Source organism: Pogona vitticeps, chromosome 8, assembly GCF_051106095.1.
Source record: "Pogona vitticeps strain Pit_001003342236 chromosome 8, PviZW2.1, whole genome shotgun sequence".
In the NCBI taxonomy this organism is placed as follows: Eukaryota; Metazoa; Chordata; class Lepidosauria; order Squamata; family Agamidae; genus Pogona; species Pogona vitticeps.
In genome coordinates, this window is record NC_135790.1 from 385,756 (window position 1) to 406,225 (window position 20,470).

At 57.9% G+C, this 20,470-nt stretch overlaps 1 protein-coding gene across 3 annotated transcripts in view; it reads right to left on the minus strand.

Moving 5' to 3' along the window:
• The window catches only part of GFRA2 (GDNF family receptor alpha 2), a 44,882-nt gene extending 31,519 nt beyond the window's left edge, over positions 1 to 13,363 (minus strand). Inside the window, exons 1-3 of one of the 3 annotated variants that reach the window (XM_020780354.3) lie at positions 12,472 to 13,363; positions 2,965 to 3,279; positions 1,277 to 1,360 (exon numbers count right to left, since the gene is read on the minus strand). In XM_020780354.3, coding sequence (XP_020636013.3) covers positions 1,277 to 1,360; positions 2,965 to 3,279; positions 12,472 to 12,511 — 439 coding nt within the window. In that variant the 5' untranslated portion in view covers positions 12,512 to 13,363. The remainder of the gene's footprint in view (positions 1 to 1,276; positions 1,361 to 2,964; positions 3,280 to 12,471) is intronic. The other 2 variants (XM_072978862.2, XM_072978864.2) reach the window with 2 other exon arrangements.
• Between the last annotated feature and the right edge of the window lie 7,107 nt (positions 13,364 to 20,470).

The following is a 20,470-nucleotide window of genomic DNA, read 5'->3' on the forward strand; positions in this document are numbered from 1 at the left end:
TGCTTTGGGGAGGGGGGGTCAGTTCTCCTCTAAATCACCCTCCCAGAAGGGGGAAGAGGATTCCAGGAAGCCACCTACCCACCCACCCATCCACTCTGGTGCTCAGCAGGGGTCAGAGTAACAGCCCTCTGCTCACTGGGGCTAGAAAGAGGACGCGCCAAATTCTTCAGCCATCGTCAATTTAAGCGGCCTCAACTGGGCAAGACATGGCGGGGGGGGGGGGGGGAACTTCTCCTATTCCATGAGATTTCTGGCCACAACCAAGAGTAAGTGAGGGAAGGCCACTATCTCTTGCCACTGTCTCCGAGATCTGCACAAACACATGCTTTTTTCTTCAGAGAAACAAAGCGATGTGTGCACATGTGCACACGCACAAGCACACACCACCACTGAACAACTTACTGGCTGTTGAAAAGCAACCCGCTTTTTGCTCTGGTGCTTCCAAGCAACAGAGCAGTGGGACGGTCACCCCAAAAAAGGTTTTCCCGCGGACAGGGCAAAGGGCATAATTTGCACTATTTCCGTCTCCTGTGCCGCCAGAGGACAAGGCAAGCAAGGGCCTCCAGCCACGCTGCTCCTCCAGCAAGGCTGTCCTGGCTCTGGGCTCCAGGGCCAGCCTTCCTCCCTGCACAGCGCTCACCAGCTGGAGACTCAGGCTTGGCTAGCCCAGCAGACCGGAAGGAGACACAGACAGACCACCTGCATCTGCAGCCTTTGCTGGCAAAGGGTTGGCATCAAGTCAAGCGGGACTTGGTTCAAGAAGGAAGTGGGCTGTGTGGCAAAGTAGATGGTCACTGACTCATGCCCCCCCACCATCCTGCCTGCCCCCTCTCCAGGGTGGGTCTGGCAAAGGGCACACCGTGGAGCCAACATTGTCTATCCTTGGAAGCTGGGGGGAGGGAGGCGCATTCCCTGGCATAAAGAACAACAGGGGGTTCAGGGAAACAAAGGAGGCCCTCCGGAGCCGGGCATGGGGTCATTAGGGGTGGAGGCAGGGAGATTTTATATGCAGCCGCAGGAACCCCTCTGAGGAAGAAGAAGAACCTCAAGGGCAGCCCTTGTAAGGGGTGGCCTCATGTCTTCCCGGATGCCCACGGCCCCACTGGACAGGAACCCCCTTAACTCTGAGAATTCAACAGCCGGGAGATGGAAGGAGGGGTGGTTGATTCTCTGGGACCTCGGCCATCGCCTGAAGGAGAAAGAGGGAGCCAGCAGGGAAGGAGAGGAGAGGAGAAGGGTGGAGGTGGGGGAGCAGATGGTGCCGGGCTTTTATTACCTGAGACAATGGAAGCGAGTCTGAAGATATCGGTGAGCCGAGAGGTGACGGGCTCGTAGGGGGAAGCTTCGTAAAACTCCTCTCCTGGCGCAGGAAGGACAACAGAGAGCGAGGGAGAGGGAGAGAGAAAGGGAGAGGTTTAGCGACTGCGCCAAGCTAGAGGGCAGCCCCTCAGGCTGCCTTGGGGCATCTGTGCTGGTGATGCCCCCCACCCGCATAGCCAAGGGGGGAGGGGAACAGGTGTACGGGGAAGGGCAACCTGCCACACACCTCTTGAATCCAGGCCCACAGAATGGGGGAGGGGAGAGAGAAATACAGCTTTGGAGTGGCATGGGGTGTGTGTGTGAGAGCTGTGTTCTGTGAAATGGGATGGAGAGACACCTCGCCACTCTGTCAGGGGGGAGAAGGAAGCCAGAGCCAGAATGGCTTTCAGGCACTGACAGGCTCCACCGTCATGGCAAGACTCCGTGGTAGAAAAATTCGGGGGGGGGGGAAGGGGGAGCCACGTGAGAGGCTGTTGCTGAAAAGTCAAGAAGAGGCATTTCTGGCCCCTTCGAGACTCACAGGTTGCCGTAAGCGGGGCCCTACGTTGACTCCCGGACCTCCAAAGACTTGGGCTGGGCCAGGCAAAAAGCGCTGGTCTCCAAGGTGCCGCACGATGCCCGGTGGCCTCCTCCGCCTCCTGGGGCCCAGGGACCGGTTTGGATTGCCAAGGGAGCCAGTTGACTCTCCCCCCTACATCCATCCCTTCTCGGCCAGATTCCCTCGGCTTGGCAAACACTCAGCAGGTTCCAAGAACGTCCCAGGAAACTCCTTGGGATGGGGGTGGGGGTGGAGGGGGGCTTCTGGGGACACCAACATTGGGAGGGAGGGCATTTCTGGGGATGCTCCTCCGCCCGGTCCCAAAGAACCCCTGCAACACAAGGCCTCGAGACCTCGGGTTCCAGCCCTTCCAGTTGGTGCCCCCTTTGCCCCCATGATGCTCCACGGGGGGGGGGGGAGGGAGGAAGCACCCCTTGTGGCCACGGGTTGAGAAGAGGCTCCCGAGGGGTTTCAACAGGAAACCAAGTGGGAGGAGGTGGCTCCTGGGCTCAGCCAGCTCGTGGCTTTTCCCCCTCCAGCTCCTTGACCTCTGGAGGGGTCCTTCGCCCGGCCCCGCCTCCCTAGACTTCCGATTAAGAAGCCAAGCTCCTGGAACGCAAGCTTATTAGCAAGCTAGGAACAGGCAGGGGAGGGCCAGCTCCCTCCCTCCCTCCCTCCCTCCCTCCCCAGCAGCTGCTCCTCAGCGGACAGTTACAAATGTGTTTCATTACTGGAAATCCTTCCCCACTGCCAGGCAAGGCGGGCTGCCAGGGCACCCACCAGGAGTGCTTCTCCAGGGGCCCCACCCTGCCCTCTCTTCCTCCCTCCTGCTTGCCTGTGGGAGGCAAAGCCAAGGAGTCGGGCACAACCGCTGGGGGGGGGGAATGGGGCAGAGGGGAAAGAGACATTCCAGCCCCCATCGGACACACCTTCCCACCGTGGGATGACTGGCCCTTCCCGCCCAATGATGTTCTAGGGCACTGTCAGGCCACATCTCAAAGCCCAGCTCCCTCCCTCTCTCTCTCTCTCTCTCACACACACACACACATAACAGAGCCCCAGCCGTGCCACCCCTGTCGCCCGGAGCGCAGGCGCCAGCCGCTTACCCCCCGTCAAGCCCAGGTGGATGCTCCAGTAGATCTGAAGGCAGAGCAGTTCCTTCTTCATCCCCCGCTTGCAGTGGCAGTCATAAAGCGGGCTCTCCTGCAGGACCTCCAGGGCCGCTTGGCACTCCTTGTTGGTTAGCATGGTGTTGCGGTCACGCCCGGCCACGCACTGGCGCAGGGTGCGGTACCGGGAGCTGCAGCTGGACTCTGCGGCACACAGCTCGTTGGCTCGAACACAGTCCACGGGGGCCCGCCAACGGAGGGGGTCCCGGGTGGCCAAGGAGGCAGGAGCAGCCCAGGCACCGAACACCTTGTCTGGAGGGAAGGAGACCCGGGCAGGGAAGGGAGGGAAAAGAGAGGCGGCGTCGTGAGTCTCCGTGGCCCGCCCACTACTTGCTCCAGGGGCCCCCCAAGAGCCGGCCGGCCGGCCATCCCTCCCTCCTCCCTCCTGGGTCAAAGCCGGGTGGGTGGCTTGCTCACCATCAGCCCAGCTCTGAACCACCATCACCGCCACAGAGGGTGTCCTCGCAGCTCAGCCCTGACCCACCCCAGACTCTCCACCGAGGCCACTCACTCCCAAGCCATGTTCCCCACTGTGTTGGGGAGGGGAGGGACAGAAGTGGATCGGGACCGCACAGCCTCAGCCTCTCCCCACTTCAGTGGAGCCACCGCTGCTCCACTGCACCCAGATCACAGCAGGCCCTCCAACCACAGAGGCCGATGCGCTGCGCTCCCACACCTCGCTTTCCTTTCCTCCCTTAGTCATTTCTCACGACTAGAGCGGCCAGTTGCATCTCACCAATTAAAAATGGACAAAAGAGGGCACAGATTTCCATCTCCTCATTGTCATGTTGTTGTTATGTGCTGTCAAATCAAAACCGACTTAAAGCAACCCTATGACAATTTTCAAGGTAAGTGAGCTATTTAAGGAGTGGTTTTATCCATTTGACTCCCCACCCCCCACCCCCAGTGAGTTTCCATGGAAAAGCTGGGTAAACGAACCCAGGCCTCCTGAGTCCCACTCCGTCACTTTATCCCCTACATCACACTGGGCCCCCAACTAATATGTATGGATACAAGATTAGAAAGGCTTTCCACCCTTTCGGCTGAAGCACAGGGCGTCTCACAAGGCAGGAAATCGGCTGTCAGCCGATGGACCGTGTGCTGGCTGCTGCTACGTCTGCCTCCGGGAGGCTGCTTGCTGGGGATGACGGGCAGCTTCAGGGTCCCTGATCCCTTCCTTCTTGTGCCTTTCCCTCTTTATATCAGAGTTGGGCCCGGCAGCCTTTCCAAAGGAGAGGAACCTTCTGCAGAAAGACTCCCCTCTGGCAGTCCTTCCTAGGAGGAGTGTCTCCTCCCCAAAAGAGGACACTGACCAAAAGAGGAGGACACTGACCAGGTTTGACGGGCAGGGAAGGTGAGCAACTGGCCTGGTTTTCCCTGTGAGCAAGGCAGTTTTCAAATCCGTCCCTTGCCCATCTGCAGCCACCCCTGCATGGAGTTTCTGTAGAGAGACAGCATGGAGGGAGATGCTGGGAGCACATCACAGTTGCTCCATCTCCTTCCACTGCTTATGCCCCTTCCAGTCATGGGGGGGGGGGGAGCGGCCTCTTGGAATGAGGAGAGAAAGCAGCCATGGGTGCTGACATGTTGTGGCCATGTCGGAGGGATGGCTCTACCCAGAAGCCATGCCACCTTCTAGCAGACAGGGATCTTGAACTCCAGCAACCACAGGAGGACTGTGGAAGCCCACAAGAGCCCCTTGCCTCAGCATAGAACTCTTTTGATGATGGTTGCATTTTCATCCCTTATTTCTTAATTTCTAGTATTTGTTAATCCCTTTTAATGCATTCTGGGTAGAAAGGAACAAGAAAACTGACGGAAGTCAGTTTTCAAAAGTTGTTTAATAACCTGCAGCCATATAGAAAACTACCATTTAGGGTGCCCACCAGAAGCAGGACAACAACAGGCCAGCCTGAACTCCCTTGGGGTGGAGGGATGGGTACAGAGGCATCCCTGTCTGGCATGCTCCCCAACATGACTTCTCACGGCAGTAGGACTTGCTACAGGATCTCTGCCAAAGAGCTGAAATTTCACACAGGAGGAGAAGGACTGTCAGGTGTCCCATGTGGCTTACAGGTCAAATCTGCCACCTGCAACTGAAATTGGAAGCTGGAATTGTTGGCTAGAGACTAGCAGTGTATGGTCTCTCAAATGCACACCAGTACCAGCCGAACTTCCCAACACCATTCAAAGGCTGCTCCACAAACAGGTGGCAGGAATCTAACCTGCAAAGTAATCCAGGCATGGAACCCTGTGCAATGCCAGGCCAATGCCTTGCCTAAGAAGGGGCATAGCTGGGCAAAGACCCTAGAGGCTGCATCCGGACAGCTGGCCTTCCCAAAGGCAGCCACGCCTCCCTTGTTGATCCAGAGAACTATTGCCCTAGTTGGCTTAACCTTGAACTGGTTCACTCTTAACCGAGCCCCACACTGACAGCACAGAATGACTCAGGACTCATTATCTCAAGAGGAGGGCGGGGTATAATTAGCATCACATGAGACCCAAAGTCCAGGCAGCTTCCTCCAGCAGTTTCATCTAAGTATCATTATTTTACTGAAGCACAAGGCACAGCACAGACCTTTCACAGCACTGCTGCACAGATTCTGCCCATTTGCACAAGTGGGCTGCAGTTCAAGTGTGTTGCTGCAAACTCAGGAACCTTGCAAAGTGCCAGGAAGTTCACAGTGTTCCAGCCTGACAAGAGTCTCCAGAGAACATGTTGCTCTCCTTAGAATCACATCAAAGGGAGAAAGTCTGACAAAGGGGTTGATGAATAAACCCCAAGTTCTCATCTGTTTCCTGGGATTAAAGTCATGCAGATGAGCGAGGGGAGTGGGGGAAGCTTGCGAAGAGTGAAGACCGTGTGGGTCTGGGTTTCCTGCCAGCAGGTGCCAAGCATCGCCTCGCGGCACAGCCTGCCATCTCCATCCAGGCCAGGGTCTGGATGGCTTCTGGCTCCTGCAGGGCCAGGACCCCCCCCCCCGTGTTGCACCAGCTGTTGAAAGTGGCCCTTGCCCCGGAGGGCCCAGGTGGCACCCTCTGTGGGGCCCAGCCAGCTGCCCAGAAGGCCAGCGTGCGCAGGATGCATCACTTGCAGCCTGTGGATCCCTCAGGAGCCGGTTCTTTCGTGCCCAGAAAATAAAGTCTGAACTCCTTCAAGGGAAGAGGAGCCGAGAAACAACACTATCCCACGATAGTGAGTGCAAGCTGACACTCAGGGGTGGTGTGTGTGTTTTTCCCCCACTGGCTGGCTGGCTGGCTGGCTTGATCAGTTTGAGCTGGAACCGACCCCCTCCCACTGAAAGGGAGAACGAGGTCCTTCTCCCTCCTGCGTCCAGGCCAGACCTTTCCCTCTGCCCCAGCCAAGGTTCCCCATCAACACCCACTGAACAGAGGGGTGAGAAAAGCTTTTGCATAGATGGGTGTGTGTGTGCGCGCGTGCCTGCACTGGGAAGCCTTCCCAGAAGCTCTTGGCCGAGGGGAGAGGCCTGGGAGGATGGGAGGAAGACCAGAGAGCAGCTCCTGGCAAACTTTGCTCTCCTGGGCAGGCTTGGCCAAGGCAGCTCTTGGCCCCTCCCCCACCCCCTGCTTTGACATAACTGGGAAAGACACTCAGGGGGCCTAAGTTGCCTCCAGCACCAGAGGCGGCAGCGGGCAGCGGCAGGAGCTGCCCCCTCCCCTCCCCTCCCCTCCCCTCCCCTCCCCTCTCTTAGCCATCCTCCTCACTGGGCCACTCCTGCCCTTCCCCGAAGAGAGGCAGCGACACCTGCAGGAAAGCAGGGGCTCTCCCTGACCGGGACGCCTTCCTCCACTCGCCAAGGGAACAAGCACACGGGGCGGCTCTGAATGCACAGGCAGCCTGTGCCAGAAGCAGAGGCATTTGGGAGGGGGGCTTGTCTTCCTGGCTGAAGCCCTGCCCGCAGGAAGCTCTTCCCAGCCTCTTTGCCTCGTCTCCACTATGCAGCACCTCCCTTCCCATCACTCGGTCCACAGAGTGCCAGAGGCTGATCTCCCAGCCCTGCATAGCAGGCTCGGGGGGGGGGAGGGGAGGCTCTGCTAGTCTAAAAAAAGGCACCCAAACTCCATGGCCTGTCTCTCAAGGCGCCTGATGTTCTAGCACATGGCAACAGGGCCGTTTGGAAGGGTTGTGGATGAAATGGCATCACACAACAGCTGCCGCCAGGGCCCACCCCTGGCCAAGAAGAACCAAGGCCAAGGCTTGCAAGGAAGGACCAGGGGTACAGCTGAGCTGCCAGCCTTCAGAAGGAAGGGAACAGCGAAGGGGCAAACCGTCTGTAGAAACCTAGACTGCCATCCTCCCTGAGGGGGCTCCCAGTTTCAGCCATGATCAACCTCAAGGGCATTTCCAGAGAAGAAAATTGGATCCCTTTCCATCTCAATGCCAGCCTGCCAGTCATCAGCGACACTCCCAGTTTCCAAGGGATGGGAAGTACAGGTGCAGTCTCTCTGCAAAGACTGTTAATTCAGCCCACTGAGAAAAGAGGTATACCTGGCCCATCAGTGGGGAGGGGCGGCATGGTCCAGAAGGAATATTGCCATCCTTTAGCAAATGACAAGGATGGCCAATGATGCTGACGAGGGAAATGGGCACTGATAATGGCTTGATTAGGTGCTGAGTTTGCTAAGCTTCAAGTGCTAACAACTTCCACAAAAGTCCCCTCAATGGCAGGCGTTTGGCAGTAGAGTCTTCCTGGGCATCATCCAAGCCCCCACCAATTGCCCTGATGGGTCAAGGAACAAGTCATGAGCAATCCAGTGTTGTTGTGGGAGCACGGGAGCAACACAGCTCCCTCCCCCATGCCTGCGACAACAAGAGCAAAGCACAAGCTCATGATGCGTCATCAGAGTGGTGTTCATCAATTTAGCAATTGTTGTGTGCTTCTTCCTCTAGGCTACGTGAGAGCCAACCCCGACCTCCACCAAAGAAGGCAACCAGCCACAATCTCATCAGTCACATCTGGAACATCTGCTCCATTAAACAAAGCAGAGCGCCTTGCACGCAATCCGCCACCAAGAGTCTCAATGGAATGAGTGAGAAGAGCTATAGCCAACAACCTAAAAGCACGTGCTGCACAACATTGGCCTCGCTGGCAGGTGCCCCTCGTCTCAAGGAGACTACTCCAAGAGGAGTTTTCCAAAGTGACACCCACCTTTGCCCCTGAAGCCAAAGAAGGAGTTCTCCAGATTGGCTCTCTGGCTGTCAGATCTGGGCAAATTTGCCCCAAATCTCTGGCAAGGCAGTAGAACAGTTGCTAACAATACCCAACGATATGGCACCGTTGACCATTATGAGGCTATACTCTCAGAAGCATTAATACTCAGAACAGAAGAATGGGGGATGGAACATGGATGCAAGAAGAGCCTTTCCTGAGGCTGAAGTATCTACAGGATGAGAGAGCAACCATCAGTCGCTGAGACCCCTGACAACCCCTGGACCCTAGACCGAGGCAGGAGGGATGGTCAAAGCAACCCATGTTGGGATGGGGACTCTTTCACTAAGCAACCTACACAAATTTGCTCCTGGAACCCAGTCCAGATCAAACTGCTATCTCCAAAGGCAACTGGAGGCCACCAAGTCTGGTCACATCACAGCCGCCAAGAAATCTCTACAGACAGCCATGCAGGGTGGGCGTGCAGGGTGGGGAGAAGCATTCTGCTCAGGAAAAATCTGGTTGGTCAAGGATGAACCAAAATTATCCATCCCATTTCAGTTTCTCTTTCAATCTTGTCAAAACACACTTCCATCTTTGACAGATGCTTGAAATGTTTTCAGGGTGCTTTTTTTTTTTAAATTCAAATCCTGAAAAGAAAAAAGAAAAAAAATGCACCACACACAATACTACTAAGAACCCTCAGAGAGTGACTCTTACTCTACAGAATCTCGTAGCCCACAAGCTTGACTTTTACATAACAAGAAAAAAAAAGTGCTACTCATTTCAACAGAAAAATCAAATCTTGTGAAAATTTGCCACACCCCAATAAACTGCTTGTCTCAGTTCTACTTGGTTCTCCTTGGACTTGACCATCTGTCCTCAAGTGCTCCCCGACCACCTTTGCCAGACGCCTCGCCATCACAGAGCCTAGGTCTTGTCTCCTGCATCGAGACCTTGTGCCTCTCAAGCACTGATCTGGGGCAACAAGGAGGCAACAAGGAACCCCTCCTGATGAGCCACTCCAGGAAAAGAACAGATCGTGCGGTTCTGGAAGGGCAGCCGCAGCCAGCAATGGGGAGCATGGCTGACCGACACGCAGCCTGGAACCACTCCACTTCGGATGCCTGTCCCCAGACAGAAAGGACGGCCTGGGAGTTTGGTGGAGACTTGGGTGTGAGGCTGACCCAAAGCAACTCCAGAGGGCGGCTGCTCAATCCTCGGCGCTCCCAAGATCAGGCCTGTAGGTCGCACGCCTGCAGCCTTTCCTCTCATATCCAGATCCATCCCTGCAACACCCTGATTTCCCCTCCTCCTTGGAAGATGTGCAAGTAAAAACCGGGATGGGGCCTGCTTGCCTGTGGAGAGAAGCCAAGGACCCCTCGGCCTCCTTGCCTTCTGGACAAGCAAGCCTCTCCCTGTTCCCTGTTCCCTGTTCCCTTCCTGGGGTTGTGTTCCTACAAGCAACAGGAGGCTTGTAGGGAATCAAAGCTGAGTTTGTCCCTGAGCATGTCTGGATGCCCCCTCTCTCTTTCTGTGCCATGGGTGGTGCCTGTAACTCCTGCTCAGACCATTTTGTCTGATGCCAGCCAATGCCGGTGCCAACTTGGAGGTGGCAACCAGTGGAGGTCAGAAACTCTGATTTTGGGGGGCTGAAGTGAGGGTGCTCCCGCTTTCAGTTCAAACGTCCTTCCCTCTCTATTTATCCTCTTCCTTTCCCCCTCCTTTCTGCTTCAAAAAGAAGGCCAGGTGGCTTTAGAGGGAACTGTCCAAGGTCCTGAACACCCAGTGCTGGCAAATAAAGAGCCAAGCGGGGGCCTCTTGGGACCATGGAGGCTCCTTCCGCGGAGGAAACGTCAGCAGACAAGTTTGTGCCTGCCTTTTTATTTTTTAAAGTGAAGGGTAAAATATTCCATATTGGGCATAACTGAACAGAAACTAAAACTGTCTAGTCCCACTGCCCTTTGTAGAAATTCAGAGTGGATCACACCTGGGTTGCAGGGAACAGCCCATGGGAAAAGAATATCATCCTCCTGGAGAGGAGCAGAGAAGGAGGAGTGGAACTGGATGGAAGCTGGTCCCTGTGAGGAAAGGCCACCATGCCTGAGGCTGGTTCTGCCCCCAGAGAAGAAACAAATAAGGTGAAACAAGAGAGAGGTATGTGTACAGTTAGGCACAGGGTGTGTGTGTGTGGGGGGACTGACAGGGAAAAGGATTTGCTTCCTCTCTCATCATAGTAGAAATGAGGGTCATCTCCTGAGGATGATGGGTTGGGAAATCCAGGACAGACCAAAGGAAGCGCTTCCCTGCAGAACTCACCCCCTTCCCCCACAGCCCACTGCAAGGAGGCCAGAAACCTAGAATAGCCACCCTGCCCAGCCCCACAGCTCCCTTCACAAAGAGCATGCCTTCATACCTAGCAGTCTCCTGCGTGGGAAGAGCAGGTAGGAAACCCACCCAGCGCAAGCCCTTGGGCTGTCGGCTTTGTTTTCATTTCCCAGCGTTCATCAGTGACGGTATTTGGGGGGGGGGAATTGCAGCTGCCTGTCGCTCTTGCAAGGAGGAGTACAAGCAGCTGTGCCTCTGAGACGTGTCCACTCACCCTGGGTCCAGTCTCAGGGCAAAACAAAACCAAGTCATGACAGATCGCCCATGGCTGGAGCTGAAAGGAGTCTGGTGTGCGAGAGGTGGGATTTAGGCAGACATTTGTAGCCTGTACATAAGTCCTAGAAGATGAGTCACACAACCAAGCAAACTAACTTGCAAATTGCAGGAGAATTTTAAAAGTCCTGGCTGTGCACTCAGATGCTTCAAACAGTTAAGGACCTCCCTCTTTCAGTGATGGATTCTCTATTCCACTAGTATAAACTAAGCAGGCCAAGAAAACCAGGCAGCTGAAAGCAAAAGCAACATTATAGACTTAAGCAACGGGAGTCCTCCAAAGACTGATTTCTTGCACGGATGGATTGGTCGGTAGGATAAGGGCAAAAGCAAGAGAAAACATTGAAGAAGGGCTGGCTGTTCTGTGAGCTGAGCAGACCTAAACGGGGGAGGGGGTGCCTTGGCTCCAGGGCGGCCATGCTGTATGGAAGCAGGAAATGAAGGAGAGCAGGGGGCGGCAGCAGGACGGGCAGCCTCCTCATCCCTCATCCACTCCAGTCCTTGGGATAGCTTTAAAAACCAGCGTCCGGGTGCCAGGAAGGAGCAACGGAAGCGCCCTTGAGAGAGAACCGCTGGTGTCCCGTCCCCCCCCCCCAATGGTTCCTTTCCCACGTTCCCTCCTGAGCCTGGATATGCCTCCCTTCCCCCAGGACTCTCTCTCTCTCTGTCTGTCTGTCTCTCTCTGGCCCAGGTCGGTAGAGTCGGCGCTGATACTCAGGTCCTTTGGAAGTTGTCCTGCGCTGGAGGAAAGCGCCTAGGGAATATTTCGGGCCTCTCCCCTTACAGACAACCTGTCTCGGACTGAAAGGCTCCCCCCGATCCTACGCACCCAGAGTTCGGTCCGGTACGGCGGGCGGGAGACACGCTAGAGCCCCGAGTCCCCGGCGGCAGCTCCGGACGGGCAGGCGAAGGATCGTCTCGGTCCCGCAACGGTTCGGCCTGCCCTACCCCCCCCCCCCCCACATCCCTCGCCGCCGCCCGGAGCGTGCTGTCCTCCCCCACACGCACACACGTGCCTCCGGTGCCGGCCTGGCCCTCCCGCGTATCCACGGAGACTCTCCGGCGGCAAGCAGCCTTTCCTTCCCTGCTTGGGGGTCCCGCAGCTCCGCGGGCGCTTCGTGCCCTGAACGACGACGACGAAACCCCGGGACGCCTGGAAAGCCCCCCCCCCGCCGCCCGGCTCACCGCTAAAGTTTCGCCACTCGAGGCAACGGGTTGGGAGGGGGGCGGGAACGCCCAAACCGACCTTGAAAGGGAGGCGCTCCCAGCCGCAGGCCGGCGGGAAGAAGCCGGCGGACCCGGACGGGGGGGGGGGGTCCCCTGGCCAGCCCTCTCCCCTCTTTCGGCCCGCGCTCCCCCTCCCTCCCTCCTCGGGCGGCCCTCGCGCCCTCCCGGGCTTCCTTCTACCAGACAACTTCGGGGTGGAGAGCACTCGCCCGCCAGCTCTCCGCTCTCGGAGGCGGGCGCGCGTCTTACACGCAAGGAGACCTGCCGGGCGGAGCTGCTCTTCCTTCGCGCCAGGAGCCGCTCCCGCCTTCCAGCCGCGGCGGACCCCGAACGCCCGGAACCCCGCCGGGACGGCTGGCCGTCCGGGAGCCGCGCGCTCACTCACCGAGGGCGAGCAGGAGGCACAAGGCTCCGGCCGCCAGCATGGTCGTGGCCGGCGGGTCTTTCCTCTCCGGCCGGCGGCGCGAAAGGGCTCCTGCCAGGCAGCCGCCCGCGTCCCCGGCGAGGCTCAGGCTCCGTCTGTCGGCCCCTCCGTCCTGCCCTCCTGCCGCCGCCCTCCTCAGCTTCGGCGACGCGGAGGCGCCGTCCCGGGTGCCGTCGGCGGCATCCTCCCGCCTATCCGCCCGCCTCCTTCCCCGGCGGCCGAGGGAGAGCGCGGAGGGCGGCGAGCCGCGACCAGCGCCCAGGCGGCTTCCTCCGGGGCGACGAGCGGGAGCTGCTGACGCTTGGTCGGCGGGGCGCTCCGGCGACCGGCCTGGACGACGCCCGGGCGCGTGTGAAGGGGGCTCTGGTGCCGCCGCCGACAGCAGCCGTGGCTCCTGCAACCGCGAAGTGCCCGGCGGCGGAGGAGGCAGGAGAGGGAGGAGGAGGACGTCGACGACGACGAGGAGGAGGAGGAGGAGGAGTTGGGGCCAGTCGCTGCCTCCCCTCCGTGCCGCCGCCGCCGCTTCAGTGCCCGCTCCTCGCTCGCCTCGGCGTGTCCAGGGGCCGGGCCGGGCGGAGGGGGGAAAGCTCCCCGCCCGCCCGCCCCCCCCGATCAGCCTCCCCCAAAGGAGGGATGGAGAGGTGCAGGCCCCCTCAGCCTGCCTGCCTGCCTGCCCACCCGAAGGAGGGGGCGAGCTAGCGGGGCCCCGGGGCTGGCCTGGCCTCGCCACCCGGGCGCGCCGTCAAACGTGGCCCTCGCTGTCTCAGAGGAGCCCCCGGAGCGCCCCGTTACTCGCCGCCCTCCGCCTCGGCCGCATCCCGGGCGGCGCCGGTACCTCCCTGCAAGGTGCGGGAACAGCAGTGTGCCAGCGGGGAGGGGGGCACAAGACGAGGAGGCGGAGGAGGCGGGGGCGAGGGGCGCGGCCGGGAGGGGCCTCCTTGCCCGCCCCCCTGCCCGCCCGCCGCCCTGCCCTGCGCTTTCGTGGAAAGCGGCCCGGCTCAGGTCGCTCCCTCGCTGGCCGCTCCGCTTCGCAGGCCTCCGGCAAGGCGACTCCGGGGGGATGGGAAGCGGCTCTGTGCGCAGCTCGCCCGCCGAGGCGCCAGGAGCAGAAAGAAGCGTGGCGGCGATCGTGCCTGCGGGTGCGGACAAGTCGTGAGCACGTCTTGGGCACGTGTCAATGGCATCCCCCGGGCTTTCTTGGGACTGGCCAGAACTCACGCTCCCTAGCAAAGCAGGCAGGCAGGCAGAAGGCTCCCGCAGGGGGGCCCTGTGCATGTGCAGAGTGCATTCCCCCAAAACACACACACACACACACACACACACACACACACACACACACACACACACACCCAGTCCCTCCAACCCTGAAGGGCCGACCTGTCTCAGGCAGGAAAGCTGGGGGGTTGTGAAAAGCTAGAAAAGCCATTAGTGACTAAACTATCTGTGTTTTTGTGGTGGTGGTGGTGTGTGTGTGGGGGGGAGAGGTTTTCTTCTGTACCAGGATGGGAGAAGCGACCATGGCCTCCTCCATCTCAGGCAGCAAAATGTTTTGGGCAGCTTTCTAGCTTTGGCTTTTTAGCCTCAGACACCAGCGAGGAAGGGCAGCCAGCAGTCTAGGGAGGAGGCAGGCCCACCCCCACCCACCCACCCCCGTCCGGGGCCTCCCCTGCCCTCCCTGGCCATGCCTTCTTCATCAGAAGGAGGGGAGCCTCAGCAGGAGGGGGAGGGGCCAGACTGGGGATCCCAGGGCCCAAAGCCAGGGCCAGGCCTCCTCGTGGTGCTCCTGCATGGCCAGGCAAGGGGGGGGTGTCTGCTCCCCTCCCCGCAGGGGCTCCCAAGCCAGCTTTGAGGCGCAGAGGGGGCAGAGGGACAGGCGCCTTTCCCTTCTCCCTGCTCCCCAGCCCTGGGCGGCTGCTCACAGGCCACCCACGCCCGTCCCCATCCTCCGGGGCTGGCCTCCCAGGAAGCGGCCTTGCCTCTTTTCTCTCTCTGTGTGTTTTCCTGAGCAGCTGCAGACAGCTTTGTTCCAGGTGGAGGGAGACACCCAGGCCGGAACCGGGGCTTGCCGCCATCTCTCCCTCCTGCACGTCCTGCCTGAGCCTCCCCCTGGGCCCCAGGTGGGCACGCCCTGGCCCTTCCATGGTCCGGCTTCCCAGCTGGGCTGGACTGGCATCAGGGTCAGGCCCTGCAGGCCCCCCCCCCACCTGGCCCTTAAGCTGGCCCTGCCGCTCGGTCATGAGCTTTTGCCTTCTGCTCAGGAAAACCATCCCCCCCACCCCCACCCCCACACACTTTCTCTCCTCTGGCCCAGGAATACAAAGCTGGTGTAGGGGTCCTTGGGGGGGGGGTTCTCCTTCCTTCTCTCCCTCTCCCCTTGGTTGGGCAGGAGAAAAAGGCAGGAGTTGCCACTCGTAGACCGTGTTACAAAAGGCCAGCTTCACAGCCCCCCCCTCTGTGTGTGTGTGTGTGTGTGTGTGTACACATGTGTATGCATTATGAGTCACAAGTGTGGGAGGGAAGGAATACTGAGGACCGTGTGCAATTGTCAGAGGGAGGAAAGAACGAGGGCCCTCTTGAAGTCCGCGCAGCTCAAGGAAGTGTCGGTCGGTCTCCAGGAGCCAGGAAGGCTCACAGGGCCACCCAGCGGAGGCGGCGGCATCCGAGGGCTCCAGGGAGCGGCATCACAAGGGCGTTGCTGAGCCGCCGGATGTGGCGCAGCCGCTGGCCTGGCCTTTCCCCATGGCCGGCCGTGGCATTGAGACCGCTTCTGCCACGCAAGCCACGGAGCCTAGCGGGAATGGTCGGAAGCGTGAAAGAGGTTTCCGTGGGGTGGGTGGAGGAGCGGGGGAGGGGGGGAGAGGGCTTTGTCCAAGGTTGGGGGAAGAATTGTGACTAACGGTCAAAATCTGTTCATGCGCGCACGTGCACATCTCTCTAGGCCCAGATGGAAACGGAGGCCATCCCAGCTGTGTCTGAAGTGCACAATTTCAGGAGCACAATGGGGGAGGGGGAGAGGAATTGGTGCCTCTTTGCACCCACTTCCATTCCACTTCCATTCTCCTTGAAGAAGGATCCACAGAGGGATATGCTGAAGGGCTCTGGGCGGGGGAGGGGGGATGGGACTGGCCACTCTTGCCTTGCTTCTCTCCCTCCTCCCTTTTCCTGACTGTAAACTGCTGTGCCAGTGACCCTCTCTCTCTCTCTCTCTCTCTCTCTCTCTGTGTGTGTGTGTGTGTGTGTGTGTGTGTGTGTGTGTGGTGCCATGGAACAGCATGTTCTGCTAGGTGCCACCAGCAAAGTCTGTGGCCTCTCTAAAGCAGCCTGTCAGTGGCTCCATTCAAAGTCTGTGGGCAAAGGCGACCCCAGGACGGGACAGAGACATCTCCGTCCAGCCTCCGCACCCCCACCCCCTACCCTGGTCTGGGAAGTATTGCACCCATAGGTTGCTGGGGTCTGGGGCAACCATCAGGACTGGGTGATACCTTTGTGGGGTCACAAGGAAGTTCCTAACAAAGTGGGCTTTCACGTCCCCGTCCCTTATTCTTGAGGCACAGGAGTTATAAAATCTTGGGGACGCAGAAGAGCCCAAGGATCCGACAGGCCTCCCTGGTGGTTTCCCTTGAAATCAGGCCGCTGGCGAGGTCAGAAGGGGCCTGTATAGCCAGGGCTGAAGTGAGGTGCCAGAGGGTCAGAGCACACAGCCTCCCTTGGCAACTTAGGCAGGTCCCTCCAGCTGGGAGTTTTCTGCCCCGGGGGGGGGGGTCAGCCGCTCTTCTTGCAAAAAACACACACACACACACAAAAACCAATCCAGGCAGGCAACAGGGGGGAGGGGGGGAGAGAGAAAGAAAGCAGAAGTAGATGGAAGTCACCTTCTTCTTCTGAAAACCAAGCTAGCCCTCCTGGGATGTGGAGGGGAAGGTGTTGGCATTTGAAAAGACAAATCCCTGCTCTCAGAAGCTTCTAGAGGTGGGAACTCACCTTTTCCCCTACCTTTGGGAAACCTGGCAACAGATCTGAGGAGGGAGGGGGGGCAAGAACTGCTTCAAGAGCCACATGTTGTCCAGCATTGACTACGGTCTCCCTCCCCCCCCCCCATACACAAAAGGCTGATTGTGGCCACTTCCTCACCTCTCTGTCCATCACAGCGGGGAAACACACAGACCCACTTGCTCAGAGCAGAAAAATGGGGAGCAAAATCCTGCGGTGACTAATGATGACTAAGCAGGATGTCAAATGTAGTTTTCCTATTAGCTTGGAAAGTCAATTAGAAGCTAATTGGTAGTCATGCCTAGCAGTTGGAAAGGATGAAATCCTACCCAAAGTGGAGTCTTGTGGAAGAAATTCTCCCGCTGGCCATGGGACCTGCTCCAGGTAGCTGATCACGGAGGCAACACCCACTGTGATGACCATGTGAAGCTGTTCAAGGGGATAAAAGAATTTGCAGAAGGGAAGGCTTCAGAAGGCAGGAACTGGGCTCCGGGTGGCAAAGCAGGATGTTTGAAATGCTACCCTTGTCTTTTTTTTGGGGGGGGGAGGCTCCTCTTGAGAAGGGATGTCATCACCTGCTCTGGGGTTGTTGTTTAGTCATTTAGTCATGTCTGACTCTTCGTGACCCCATGGACCAGAGCACGCCAGGCCCTCCTGTCTTCCACTGCCTCCCAGTGTAGGGTCAAATTCATGTTGGTTGCTTTGATGACACTGTCCAACCATCTCATCCTCTGTCGTCCCCTTCTTCTCTTGCCCTCACACTTTCTCAACATCAGGGTCTTTTCCAGGGAGTCTTCTCTTCTCATGAGATGGCCAAAGTATTGGAGCCTCAGCTTCAGGATCTGTCCTTCCAGTGAGCACTCACGGTTGATTTCCTTCAAAATGGATCGGTTTGTTCTCCTTGCAGTCCAGGGGACTCTCAAGAGCCTCCTCTAGCACCACAATTCAAAAGCATAAATTCTTTGGCAGTCAGCCTTCCTTATGGTCCAGCTCTCACTTCCGTACATCACTACAGGAAAAACCATAGCTTTGACTATTCGGACTTTTGTTGGCAAGGTGATGACTCTGCTTTTTAAGATGCTGTTGAGGTTTGTCATTGCTCTGGGGAAGGGGCATCAAAGATGTCCTTAGGATTCAGGGTGAGACACAGGGAGCACCAGGTGTGGAAAGAAGCTGTTGGAGGGCCAGTGTCCCGCCTTGGCAGGTGTTTATCTCTCAGCCCAGAGTGGACAGGCCGTGTGGGTCCTTCAACTCGGTTATCCCCCACCTACACATCTGCCACTGACCACCAGAGCAAAATAGGAACAGGAAGCAAAGATACCCACTTTCAATTTCCTCAAAGCAACCCACCCACACTTTTATGTTGTCAGATGTCAGTTTTAAAGAAAAATCGCACTTCATGCAGGCATCCAGGAGTGTATGTCTTCCTTTTCAAGTGTCCGTTTCTGGTGATGGGCAGCTCATGGAGGGCAAAGTCAGGAGGGCGCCTCGTGCATATCATCCTGACCCTGCTCCAGAAGAAAAACCAGCAGCTGGGGGCCCCCTCCCAGCGCCCTCCTGCCTTGTCATCTTCTGAACAACCAAAAGGTTTTGCTGTTTCAGAAAGGCCAGATCTTCCACCGATGCACAAGGCTGGGGAGGGTTAGGGTTTTCATAGCAAGGAGGTGTGCTGCTCCCATTTGTGTGTGTCTCTCTCTCGGGGGGGGGGGGGGTTGTGAAAAGTTGTAGACAACAGGCTTCCCTCCTTACAGCCTCAGTGCTGCCACCTGCACAGCAACCCTGGGCTCCCCTACCCTGGAATGGGCCTTGCGTGGCTGGTGCTGGTTGGAAGCCAGAGTCAGTCCATGCTAAAAAGGAAAGCCAATGTTCTGCATTGTTCCTCTACATCTTTCTAATTAGCAGAGGTCTTAATCTGGCGGTGGCGGCAGCTGCTGCTCTGGTCTCCTTGGCTGTGATCTTCTGGCTTCTCTCCATGCAGTCTCTACAAAGGGAAGCCCGGGAGAGGCAGCTTGCAAGCCAGGACCCTTCACTGGGCTGGCTTCTGACAGAGGATTCGGGCCATGGCGTGCTTTGAAATTCTGCTTTGAGACCCTTCTTTCCCTCAGACGGTCCAGATCATGGCAGTGCCACAAGATGGGTTTTCTGAATTCTGTTGTGACTGGTGTGAGGACACATGGGAGATGGCTGTATGCATGATGCGCGCGCACACACATACCCGAGTATTTGTTCCAGGTTTTGAGCATGGGTGCACTGAGGCATGTTCCTCCTAATCCTCCTACTGAGCTGTCCTGTGAGAGGCTGTCAGGAAACACCACGTATAACATTTCTGTTTCAAGGATATTCCCCTCTTCTTTGTCTCGGGTGCTCCGAGGGCGGGGGCTGATTGTTGCGACAGGGGAAGCTCAGCCTCCCTCTCTTCTCCTGCTCTCCTTGGGGGGGGGGGGCAGCCCTTTTACCTGGCACAGTTGCAGAAGAGACCCAGACCTCAGTGGATGACCTCCCCAAGGGGAGACTATCCTGTAGGCAAAGTGACGTAGGTGGTGCCCAGGAGTGATCCCTTCTTAGCAGAACTGGGAAAGGTCCCAGAGGGTTCACCCTCCAAGGCAATGGGGCTCATCCACAGGCAGGAATGGCTTGAGCGGCTTTGGCTCGGAGAAGGGGGGCATCATGCGCTTCTGCCTCAGGTGGCAGCAAGCCTTGGGACAGCCCTGCCTGCTTAGGCAGGGCCTCCTCCAAGGTTGCTGTGTTTGCCCTGGACCAAGGAACTCTCTCGTCTGGTTTCTGGGTCCATGCCTCTCTTCCCGGCCACACTTGGGAGCCAAGAGTAGGGACAGATCCAGCCTTTTCTTCACCAGGAACCTAAGCGGGAGGCGTGGGGGAGAGAGGAAGGGGCCCAAAGCTGCCCCATGAACTTCATAACAAGCTGGCAATATCGTCTCTTAGATCTGCCCGGTTGAAGCCCAGGATTGGACGAATGCATAATGATGCATAATAAACTTCAGAGGAGCCTTTTGTGCAGCTGTGGATGCCACCCTCAAAGGGGAACCCTCCCCCTGAAGTTCAGAGCAAGATCTGCAGGCATCTAACAGCAGGCACTGGTGAGGCCATTGTGCGCAAGCCACAAGTGAGCAGATTCCAAAAATAGCACCCTTTGCGCCTCTGGAGCGCATCCTTGTTGCCAGCCTTCTCCTTCCATCTTGGTCAGGGCAAGTCATGAGGAGGACCGCAGAGGGGGTGTGGAAAAGCAGCCCCACTCCCATCGCCCCATTGGTGAGACACACAAGGAAATGGGATTTGACCCACGGCCCCACCCCTACCGCTGCTCTCCTTCCCTCCCTTCTTGTCAAAGCCCTGCGCCTGCCGCCAAGTCCACGGAGCGACAGGCAGGGCTTCCTGCAGGACAGAACCGCCTCTGAGGGGCTTCTGGCAGCGGGCACTCATCCAGGGGATGGAGAGAGAGACCTGGCCAAGGGGCTCCCCTCCCACCAAGCCCTCTGAGGGCAAGCGGGATCTTCTCCCACTTCCTGAATCTCATTCAGAAGGAATTACCATATTCTGCAGTGTCAAGGTTGCTCAAGAGAGGCATTACTCATCCCTGCGTAATTCTCCATGGGGAGACATGGTCAGATCCTCTCTGGATGCCACCACGTTGTTTTCTCTCTTGCCTTTGTGGGAATTTCCTGTGAGGAGCAAGCAGGCCGTCCCCCTCCAATCTGATCCTACAGACTCCCAAGTGCTCCTTGGCAATCTAAGGATATTTTCCCCCCTCACTTCCTTTTAAAAGCAGCTGCCTGTTTCTGCACCTCCCTGCCCTTCACTCCTGCCCTCCTGGCTCAAATACATGGGTGAGGAAAGAGGGCCAGGCAGTAACTTCTCCTGCCAACAGAAATGCCCTCTCCTGTTAGCAAACTCTCCTTCTGCCCCCAGAATCTCCGAGACCTGAGGACGCGACCATCGGCCAGGAGAACAG